At 39.2% G+C, this 12,273-nt stretch overlaps 1 protein-coding gene across 1 annotated transcript; it reads right to left on the bottom strand.

The window, feature by feature from the left end:
- Window positions 1–11,042: 11,042 nt before the first annotated feature.
- Window positions 11,043–11,831, bottom strand: LOC113279398 (uncharacterized mitochondrial protein AtMg00310-like). The gene has a single exon (XM_026528090.1). It carries the CDS (start codon window positions 11,829–11,831, stop codon window positions 11,043–11,045), a length of 789 nt encoding a protein of 262 aa, XP_026383875.1.
- Window positions 11,832–12,273: the final 442 nt, after the last annotated feature.

Here is a 12,273-nt window from a genome sequence, read left to right as displayed (position 1 = left end):
TAATGATCCTCCCATCGTTGACACGGACAATCCCAACTCCTTGAATGCTTTGGATATCCCTCAAGTAAGCATATACTTTGTACCTTCTTCATGGAAGCATAGAAGTGCTGATTTTTTGAATGAATGAATGTGAATCCATGTGCGTATATGAAAACGTAGTCAAATTTCGTCATCAGAAAATTCGGAACCCAGTGTTTTAGTAAATATGCCGTAGAATCTTCGTCCGGAATCGGATTTTGATGATCTGCATGTGCAAATTCAAGCCCGGAAAATTTCCAAGCTTTAACACAGAAGCTTTTTAAATTTTGAGCACGTTCAGAGCCTGAAAAGGGCGAAATAGTAAACTTTCAGGAGACTTCCAGGACTTTTCCAGATTGCGCATCACTTGATATTTTGGCCACATCTACTTGCTCGTTTATCGGATTGTCATGAAATTTTGACATGTCGTAGAGGAAATCCATAAGAAGAGAATGGTATATGTCCATCCTCAAATTCCTTGTAGATTGCTCCCAGTTCGTCTCTTAGTACAGACCAGAGTTCAGTTTCTTCAGACGGACTCATCGTAAAACGTGTTTTCATGACTTTTATGTTATTTGCTTGTGCCTTGAATGTATTATGATGAACCTTGATGATGTTTACTTGCTGGTATACTGTGTTTCATAATCTTCTTTGGTTGTGGAAGCCGCTCCAGTGACTGAGAACCGCATAATAGTGTATGAATATCCAACTGCAGGAGTTTCTTTCGATCCTCCATTTAAAACTTCACTCCCATATCATGAACTGATAGGTGGATTCAACGTTACCATTGGATATGCACGCTTGTACGAGACAATATGGAAGAAGTTTGGCCACATGATCGTTGACAGGAATCCTGGGTGTGCTTATGCTTTAACCATGCAAGTAGGCGTTATCTTGCGTGTCGTGAGTGATATGCGTGCCAGACCTAGGAATACTGTGACTTCAGATATACTCTTTGATTGGGATTTTAACTTGGATAATTCAGAGAGACTTGGCCTCAACGTGAAATGGCTTCGTAGGCAAATAAATGTTATCAAGGATTCATGTGAGAAAAACATACCCTTTCCCAATGATGTTGTGAAGGATAAGGAGGACAAGATTTCCAAGTTGACCGAGGAGTTGAACAAGGAGAGGGAGGCTTTGCAAATCTTGAAGTGCTGATGAGCGAAAGCATTTTCTTGCTGATTTCCTTTGATTATCTATTGAACTTCTGAAATTCTGAGGGATGTGAGGTTTATACTTGGGATTTGATATTTACATGGTTTTGGATTGACTGATGGTTAAGGATTTTCTCGTAGATTTTATTTCTTTTACGAAATATGAACTGAATTTTGATAAATTGCTGAATTCAAATACTAATTGAAATTATTGCAAACGTTTTGGAGGAATTGAAATACAAATGAAAGAAATCCTAAATGTTAAATCCAAACACCATGAATGCTTCGAACGCCCAATACCTCAAATGTCCAATAATTTCAGATAAATGCCTTGAGCCAATTTTCGTGAATTACTGGCAAGGTTCTGTCATCTGTGTTGATCAATTTGTAGTATCCTCCGGCCGTGGACTTAGCGACCATGAATGGTCCTTCCCAATTGGAGTTCCTTGTAGAATGAAGACCGCGCTGAACTGCTTTGAGAACCAGGTCTCCTCCATGAAACTTGGTAGGCTTGGTCGATCGTGCCTTGAATATCTTCCGCTGATTCGGAATTCCCTGTTTGACGGAATTCCACGATTGTGGCACATATGGACACTCGCGCGGAAGAGAGTATCCAGCATAGTGTTGATCATGCTTAGTCAGATCTTCAACAATAAACCTCTCGATGGAGTGACCGATTTGAAGAAGTTCTGAACCCAACCATTGGGTGTAATACTATTGAGGTGAAGTTACCCACTCGTAGCTTTTGATGACTGCTAAATTGTTCATGGGGAGGAGTCCCTGGGCCATAGTAGCATATCTGAACATTGGTAATATTGGAGCATGAGGAGAAATAAGACTTGCCTGAGCTCGAAACCTTCTGAAAAAGGTGTGCAAATTTTCTCCAAGTTCCTGCGTAAGTCCCATCAGAGTTTTTACTTCTTCCAGATGCTCAAACAGTGGTGCGTCCTCTGCTTCGTCTTCTGACTCGGAATCCTTGTCGATGACAAGATGTGTTGAAGGCATCGTTATTCTTCCAGCATGAATCCAAGTTCTTCCAAGGACCATGTCGTATCCAGGGTCTTCCTGAATTATGAAAAACTTGGCCTCAGTGCAGATTAATCTTTCCGTAACTTTGAGAGTGATGAAGCCGTATGCGTCTCTGGAGATTCCTTCGTGGTCCCTGATTTCTATGGGGGCGTGGGTGGCTTCCTGTCGAGTAATACCAGCAGCTCTGAGAGTTTTCAAAGGGATGATGTTGACAGTGGTACCAACATCGACGAACGCCCTCTTGAACTCATTTCCTATTAATGTGCACTGTGGTGAGCAGTCCCCAGTCATACATTTCTTTGTCGGTGGCTGAAGGTTCGGTGGTGGTCTCTTGGATCAGCAGGCATTTTCCGGACACGATGTGGTTCCGTGCAGCAAAGATGTCTTTCCTTTGAGCTTTCGAAAGATACAACAACTCGCAGACATGTTCGATCAGAGATTGGACCGCTTCCTTGACAGGAGGTTCAGAGATGGTAAAAGTTCGGACTGGGAGGGGTTTTTTGTGTACTCCCTCAGTCCCCAGGTTGAGCTCTCCTGATTCGACCTTTTCTTTGAATATGCGCTTCAAAATTTTGCAATCACTTGTGGGATGGCTGACGTATCTATGGAAGCGGCAATACCGAGGATTTTCCATGGCTTCTTCAGTTGGTTCCTTCTTGACATAAGGCAATTTGATTGCACCATCTTGGATCCAGGCATCAAGTAGTTCATTAACTTCTTCCATTGAACAGGAAAAATCAGGTGCTTCTGGATCTTCCGTACGCTGAGGAGGGACTTTCGAATTCTCCTTCTTGTGTGCCTTTGAAGGGGTGGAGGAAGTTTGCTTGTGTTGTGGTTCTGCTTTTCGCTTATTCCCTTCTGCGACAACATTTGTTGAAGGTTGCAGGTTGTACTGCTTGTTGATCAAACGCCTGCTTCCTCGAGTGTCTTTTGAATCCTCAGTCTTTGTAGACTTTGCTCTTTCCAAAAGAGCGGGTGCGGTGGTTGCCGACCTTTTCGCAGCTTCGTGAAGCTCTGAGAAAGTCTGGAATCGAAGGTTCTCCAGCAAGGCCCTGTAGACCGGGAGCATGCCATTGATGCAGAAGTCCACCAGTTGTTGCTCCGTGACGTTTGGGTCATGACAATCCAGGGCTTGGACTCTGAACCTTTTCACATAATCATTGGGATTTTCACTGACCCTCTGTGACATTCTTCCAAGGTCGGACAGGGTGAATTGTTCTGAAACGAAGAAGTATTTCCTGTAGAATGCGTTAACCATTTCTCCCCAATTGTTGATAGTCCCGGATGCGATGTTTTTATACCAGGTGTATGCTCTTCCTTTCAGAGACTTTGATAATTCCTTGAGACGAACGACATGATTATGTTCATGTTCTCCCAGGGATTCGAGAAAACGAGAGACATGTTCCCGAGCATTGCCAGTTCCATCATATAAGGTGAAGGTTGGAGAAACTTAACCTTTGGGGAGTGGAATCCTCTGCGTAGCGGCAGGATAAGGAGGTTGATGACGATGGAAATGCGATGTTTTGTCTTTTCCACGGTTCTCCAAGAGGTGCTCCAGATCCTCGCGAGTGATGAAGTTCGATGATGCTTCGCTGATGAGTTGTCTGCAGCAGTTTTGCGGACTTCGTCATCTTCTACTGTATGGATTGGAATTACTTCAGGATCGTCGTCTGAGGATTTCTCCTTCTCCTTTCCCTTCTCTTAAGTTTTCTCTGACATCTTGTCAGTAAGAGTTTTGAAATAATTACACAGCTCCTTCTGTGTAGCAGCCATGTCAGTCTGATTCTTTGCAAGAGTCTCCTGCGCTTTGATAAGATCAGCAATGGTAAGTGGTGGATCTCCTCTGACTTCTTCAGGGTGTCGTCTGGACAGTGGATGACCTTCGACGTGAGGAGGAGTAATGTCACCACCATCAGTGTTGGAGGTCGGAATTGTCTCCGGCATATTCTGATTGTTGTTGTTGCTAGTGCTAGCACGGTTTGTGTTAGGATTCGTAACGGAACCTGACCTGAGATCAACCATCTTGTGGAATTGTAAGATTGCAACCGTGAGAATGATCTCCCACTGTGGTCGCCAATCTGTAGATGGGGAAAAATGATTTGCTGGTTTTTAAGGAATTGAGGAGACGACCGTATGGAGGAGACTCCTCGAACCGAGTGAAATGTTAAACCTCACACAGAGGCACCGCTGCAAAGGGGGTGCTTTAGATTCGAGATATCAATCTGTAGTACTCCGGCCTAAATCCAGACAATGACCGTTCCAGAGTAAATTTGGTCACAAGAGAGGATGGGTTGATCTGTAGGAGGGAAGCTGGGAAATGTGTGGAATCAATGGTAATCAAAGATTGTGGGTGTGTGAATTCTGAATATGATAAGCTCTGAATGATTGAAACTACTCAATTGAGAGTAGTTGCTCAATTGATGAGTTGATGATCTCGTGTTGTATTTGAGACGTGAGATTGATGATACTGTTGATGCCGATGATTCAATCATGATTCAGAGACTTATTTATATTGCTGGAATTTTAGACACCATGATCCCATGAAGTGTTACAGTTGATGGAATCAAGGAGTGGGGAAGTGGATATCGTGTTTGAAACCAGTTGCTCAACGTGTGGAGACTTGGTCGATTTTCCACCCACTACCTCGTGAATTCCTTCAACTGATTGCACGACTTGCTCACATTCCATCGTATGTTTGAACGCACGTGTCGTAGACCGCCACACCAAAACCCTAAGTGATATCCCCCCAAAGTGACACGATTGAAGTCTCGTGGTATGTTAGTCAATTGATGACTTCGTGGTTTGATGGGACGATGAGTCCATGTAGTTGCTGAGTTGAACATGATGTCCTGAAACTCATGAATTGAACATGTCATGAGACATAGGTATAGTTCTTACGATGAAGTGATCAAGTATTGCTCATTCGATGGATCATTGAATATTGATTGTTGAACCAATATTCCTTGGTTTGAGCAAATATTTATCATCTGAGCAAGTGTTGCTCATGTAATGAATTGTTGAATATTTGATCGTCTGAGCATGTGTTGCTCATCTGATGGATTATTGGCAGCGTACCAAAAATATTAATTAGAATACTGGTCGTTGAACCGAGCATAATTAATAAAATTAATGACCATGAGATCGTCATAAAATTATTAAGGTTGGAATCTGGAATGATGATCCTTGGATTCAGAAACCCTAATTTGATCAATTGATGATCAATTCATGGTTCGTCAGAAGTTGAACCATGGGACGAAGGAGGGAGCGACTACATGGGACCGTGGATCAACCATGTAGTGTCCATATGCTCACGTGAGAAAATACAAAGAACTCCTGAAGAGTTGGCGATTTGTTGGTGAAAGAATGATTAAATGCTGGTTTAATCATTTATTCGAAAATGCTCGTCTGAGCCTTAGGTGAGAAACCTAATTAATTATGACGGAGTGAGGGACCGACCATGGGGTCATGAAACTGGCCCTGGGTAGTCACGTGACCTCCTGATGATCACTTCATGAAAATCCAAAGTGTTTGGAAGAGTCTTGGACCTAATACGTGCAATTGTGCAAATTAGGTCAAAACTGTGAAACTTGATGGGACCGTCTTCTGTAAGCCAAAGAGACAATCTTGGTCGGTCAAGATAGCATGCTCATGTCCCCAAGGCGTCCGCGTCTCAGTCCTGAGAATGTTGATATTTTCTGGCATGCAATTGAGCATCCATTCGAGAAAATATGTCAAAATTAGGGTTTCGACGAAACTGAGGAAAACACCATGAGATGATGGAAAATAATTATAAAATAAGGAATAAGGAGGCGTGGGACCTCCGAGGCCAAGGTATGGTCGGCCGGTCGTGGCCACGGTCTCGTGGTGCCTTTTCCTTATTTTTATAATATTTTGATGATTTTATGACAAATTCATGAATTTTGAGAAATTTGATGAATTTAGGGAGTTTCCATGAATTGAAGGAGTTTTCATGAGTTCAGGGAAGCAAAAAATATTAAAATAATAAAAACAAGGGCGTGTGGGACCGTGGAGGCGCGGCCGGCCGGCTAGGGCCCGATCCCACGAGTTTCCCTAATTTTTATGTATTTTTAATGTATTTTTCCATGATTTGAAGGGATTTTCCTAATTTGAGAGAAATACCATGAAATCAAGGAGTTTCATGGGATGAAGGAAATCCTAAAAATAATAATAATAAAATACATGGGTGTGTAGGACCGGCTGAGGCATGGTCGGCCGGCTGGGGCCCGGTCCCACGTGTTTTCCTAATTTTATATTATTATTTTTTAATGTATTTTTCCATGATTTGAAGGGATTTTCCTAATTTGAGAGAAATACCATGAAATCAAGGAGTTTCATGGGATGAAGGAAATCCTAAAAATAATAATAATGAAATACATGGGCGTGTGGGACCGACTGAGGCATGGCCGGCCGGCTAGGGCCCGGTCCCACTATTTCCCTAATTTTATATTATTATTTTTTATGTATTTTTAAAATACCATGATTTGAATGAATTTTCATGAAATCAGGGAAATAATAACAATAATAATAAAATAATGAGGTACTATAAGGTGTGGGGACGAAGGAGATTTGTTCAAATGAAAGGATTTTCATTAAATGAAGGAAAATGATAAAATATGATAAAATATAAAACTGGCGTGGGATTGGTCATGGCACGGTCGTCCAGTCAATGAGTCCAATCCCTTGGCGCCTTGGTCAATATTTTGATTATTTATTATTTTCTTCCTATTTTGCAATAGGTTAATCGTTTCGTCGTATTTTAAAATACTCGTTCGTGCGGTGACTGTTAGTGCATCGTCGTTGAACACGCTTTCACCATTTGGATCGGGGCTTACTTAGAGGTAGCTCAGACGCCCGGTTGTTGATTATTTGTTACTAATTGTGGAATTCAATGGAGAATAATTCACAAAACAGAGTAATAAGATGTTTATTATTAATTCATAGGATTAGCTGAGGATTCGACTACGAATTCAGAATAATAAAGTGAGCATTACCATTCCATGGGATCGTAGATTCAACCATAAAATCAGAGTAATTAAGTTTTATCTATAACCATTTATGAGACCAGTTGTGGATTCGATCATGAAATCGGAGTAATGAGATAATATAGTTATTGATATTCTATGAGATCAAGTCGTGGATTCGATCATAGAACCAGAAAAATTGTTTATTGCCATTCCATGGGACCATTCGTGGATTCGACCATGGAATAGGAGCAATTGTTATTTCCATTCCATGGGACCAGTCGTGGATTCGACCATGGAATAGGAGCAATAATAGATTATTCTGGGAATTCAGTAGTGAATGTCACGACAGAATTAATCTTAATTAGGAATAATTAACTTTGTGGCTCTATACTAGCAGAGCAAGCTGTCTAGAAGCATTAATTATCCCGATATGAGCTTGTCGGTAAGTCATATCCTTTATATTGTCAGGGTAAACTCGTTGTTTGTTCCTGAAGACGTTATCGCTCTATACTAGCAGAGCAAGTTGTCTAGGAGCCGTCCATATCGTGATACTATATAGAAATAATCACTGAAAGTGTTCAGTGTTCATGAGATATGTCGTTGTCCAGTCATGAGACTACATATCTACATGTACTCTGAGATAAAGTACTCTCCGTTGAGAATTCGATGAGAGACCCATGTCTCAATACTCACGTCTGATTGCTGGATCAGAGCTTCGTATAATTATAAGTTCACGATTTTAGACCTTGTCGAAAATCCACCATCTACAGTAATCCATATGTATTGATAGTTTTGTCACTAAAATTAACAAAGGGGGATATTGTTAGAGCATTGCTCGGTCGAACTCGCAAGTGTTGTTATCTCAAGCTTGTTTGTCAAGTTTAGTAGATCAAAACTATAAGTCTTGATTTCTAGTCTACTTATAATTATGTCTCGGATTATGATAGAATGTGTAGTTCAGCTTTAGACTTCACGACGTTCATCGATTGAAGACGAAGATCTACTGAGGAGAGATTGGAGGAACTTCATCAACAAAAGGTATGTGGAGACTAAAACTTATCTATCACTCAGAAATCTATTTTATTATATCTCCTAATGAGACTAAGTCGTACAGATATATGGACTTTTATATTATACGCATTTGACATTTCGATCTGAGTTTAACTCGGTTATCTATTTCTCGAAATATGTGTTGGAAGATTTTTACTTTAGCTACGTTCATCATATTCTTGACGAGTTTAGTTGGAAATAATCTATTTGTTGGAAACTAAATAATAATTCAACAGATGATCATGTGAAAATTGCCTTGAAACATCTTACATGATTTGTGTGAGACAATCATTTTATGTCGACTTGGAAAGTTTCATATTGATCATTCGATCACTTGAGAATTAATTATAAGCTAATAGTTTGTGTGAGACAGCTATTGTCGTCTTCTAAGGATGTTTCAATGATTGAAATGGGAGTTTAGAACAAAAACCTTTGTCTGGATATAACATAGTATGCGTACCTAGTATGCAAACTGTTTTGGTATGATTCAGGTCTGGGAACCTTGTTTGCATACCTAGTATGCGAACGGTTTTAACTGTTAAAGTCAGGGAACCAAGTTTGCATAGCAGTATGCAACCGGTTCTACCTGAGTTAAGGTCCGGGACAACAATATACATACCCGTTTGCAAACTGCTGGACAAGACCAAGGTCCGGAAGCTATAGTTTTCGTACCTGTTTGCAAACTTAGTGGTTAAAGTTCTAAAATCGGTTAAGTATGTTTTTCATACTCATGAACAAATACATTGATGAATTAAGGAATGCAATCTTTGCAAACCGTGGCTTAATGTTCAGAATTGATTCTTACGAATCAATCCGATTTTAATTCAATTGGTTCATATATATTTCTGTGAAATAGTGAACAATCGAAGAACTCTATGTGGAACATAGTTAGATTCATTTGATTATCTTTCATGATTGATTGATCATCCTAATTGATCTATAAGTGTTAGATGAATGTGGCTAACTTCGGTTAACTATTATTGATCCAACTCAATATACACATTTAGGTACGGTTACCCATATCCAAATGAAAGTATATTTCATTTGTGTGTAACAAGCTAAGACCATCTAACAGTGGAGAGATATTGCTTTGGTTTTAAGAAGACATAGCTTGAATCTTAAATTAGGTTTTCATCTAACGGTGAATATTGAATGCTTTGTTACTAAGCTATCTTAGATTTGATTGAAAGCAAACCATGATTTGAAAGACTGTATAAGGGAGAACTCTAGCATCTGGTAACACCTAATCCCGACACTTTCCTGTGTCATAGTTGCGACTAAATTCAATTCTCCTTTAACTTAGGTTTTCCAAACCATTATAGGTTAACGACTTGAAGACTTCATTTGGGATTCGTGAAGCCAGACCCAATTATTTTCTCTGTAGTAGCGTGATCTGATCTTACTTGTTCTATCGTATTGAGTTTTATCTTCTCTAAGATTTGCTCGAGATTTATCTCCGATAGGTAAGATATAAAAAGTAAACACAAAGCTCTTCGTCTTATACTTTGGAATTCCACAATAACTTCTTCTACTACCATATGTTAAGTTGTTGTGGGGTGATTGATATTTCTAGGCTGCTCTTCGGGAATATAAGACCGAATTATTTTATTTTATTTTGAAGAAATATATTTATTAAATCCAAAAGTTTACCACTAACATCAGGATTTCAAACAAACCAAAACAAATAAAACAACCAACAAACTTTTGACAGACTGGATACCAAATTTCTAAAAAGAAAATTACAACAAACTGAAGAAAAAGAGACCAGACTAAACTCCCCTAAAAAAATATCTCAAACAGACACATACACATCTAACTTCTCTTGCAGAAGAGTGGGAATGATAATTTTGGGAGGAGTAGAGATCCAATGATTATTATGATGATTTTTCCTCACCCACTTAGCTAATTTATCTGCCACCCTATTACAAGTTCTAGGTTGAAATTGGGTCTGAGCTTGAGATAAAGATTTATCCAACTTACAACATTCTCTAACTAAAGATTGATCTTCCCACCTATTCCTTCCATTGAACCAAATTGAATAGCTTCCATTAAATTCCTATTGTCCCCTTCTAAAATAACCCTGCTGATACTCCTCTGCGAAATCCAACTGACAACATGTAAGACAACAAGAGCTTCAGCTTGGTCAATATCTCTAACTTTCATTGTGAAGGCCATGGGTTCCAGAATAGCTCCTGAATGATTGCGAATCACAAAAGGAAAACCATCAAAATTAGAATTAGGAAGAACAAAAGCATATACATTCGTTTTAATCCAGCCCAGGGGGTGGGGAATGCCATTGTCTAATGTTAGTTAGTCTAGAATGAATGGTATGATGCAAATTATCCTGAGTATTTATATGTGACTGATGAAAAAATTTAAAAATTTGCTGAGAGACAGCCCTAGGATGCATTTGTTTTCCTTCAAAAACCTTCACACATCTAACTTTCCGTAACTGCCACATGGTGACCACTGCTAAGTTCAATAAACCTTTCATATCCTTGCAGACCAGATGATCCTTTTCAACCCAAGCCAGAATCCAATCTTTCAAACTTTGATATTTAGTAGCATATTGAATAATATCTTGAGAGACATAAGACCAGACTTGTTGGGCCAATGGACACTGTAGAATTAAGTGATCCTTAGTCTCTAGATGAGCATCACACATCACACAGTTACTATTTTTTACTGTAGCTATTCTTTGAACCCTTGCTGCCACTGGAAAAATGTCTCTGGTGATCTTCCATATAAAAAGTTTACATTTGAAAGGAATTTCCAGATGCCATATAAGAAGCCACATTCTTTCTTACTCTCTAGAGATCTGCTGCTGAGAATTCTGTTTTAAAATTGCATTATAGGTGGATTGGACTGAGAAGGAACCATTCTTAGTAAGAGACCATCTCAAAGTATCTACTGCAGATTGAGGAGGGATTCTAATTGTAGTTATCTGAGAAATCAGATCATGATTAAACAGTTGTTGAAGAATATCTTGCTTCCAAACTCTGTTCTGATGATCAATAAGAGAAGAAACCTTGAGATCAACCTGATTCACATTTATAGGGTTTATAGACTCTTGAAGAGACTCTGTACCAATCCAATGATCTTTAGCTACTTCAATTCTAGACCCATCACCTATCTCCCAGATATGAAACTTTCTTATCCATTGCAATCCTTGTTGAATTCCTTGCCATATCCAAGTGCCCATCTTCTTAATATGCCCATAAAGAGGATCCATATTTCTGAAATATCTAGCTTGCAATAATTGAACCCATTTAGCTTCTGTCTCACGAAGCATTCTCCATGCCAGCTTAGTTAAGAGAGCTTCATTGAAAATTCGAGTATTCTTAAATCCCAAACCCCCCATTCTTCTTGGCTTATTTAGTTCCTTCCATCCTATAAATTTACAACCTTTTTTCGAGGCTTTGTTCCAACAATAATTTCTTTGCAATGACTCAAGTTTCCTTGCTGATTTTTCTGGAATTTTAAGACATCCCAGTTGAAATTGGGCCATAGAAGCCACAACAGCTTGAATTTGAGTAGTTCTCCCCGCCTGATTAACAAGTTTTCCTTGCCACAACTGCAGCTTCGAATCCATTTTATTTGTTGTCTCGTCAAAACAAACATTTGTATTTCTCCCAATTAAAAAAGTTAATACCCAAATATTTCTCATGTAATGGCATGCTTTTCATCTTAACCTCTGAAAGAATACACTTAATAGCTGATTCACTTAGATTTTTACTGAAATGAATACTTGATTTATGAAGATTAATCATTTGTCCAGATATGACACAAAATTGATTGATAATATCATATTAAGCAGAGACTTCAGTGAAGCTTTTAAAAATAATATGCAATCATCCGCGAAAAAAGATGAGAGATTTTCGAACCTGTTCTGGCTGGCTGAAGAGGAATAATGGATCCATTATGTTGAGCAGTTTGCAACATTCTACTTAGAGCTTCCATACAAAGAATAAAAATATACGGAGATAGAGCATCTCCTTGACAAAGACCTCTGGAAGGAGTAAATGAAGCAGTTG

Source organism: Papaver somniferum, chromosome 5, assembly GCF_003573695.1.
Source record: "Papaver somniferum cultivar HN1 chromosome 5, ASM357369v1, whole genome shotgun sequence".
Taxonomy (NCBI): Eukaryota; Viridiplantae; Streptophyta; class Magnoliopsida; order Ranunculales; family Papaveraceae; genus Papaver; species Papaver somniferum.
The sequence above is the reverse complement of the archived record's forward strand: the minus strand, read 5'-3'. Positions and strand labels throughout refer to the sequence as shown.

Bases quoted from the DNA above. Each gene is read 5' to 3' on its own strand.
- LOC113279398 (XM_026528090.1), bottom strand. From the start codon at position 11,831: ATGGATTCGAAGCTGCAGTTGTGGCAAGGAAAACTTGTTAATCAGGCG.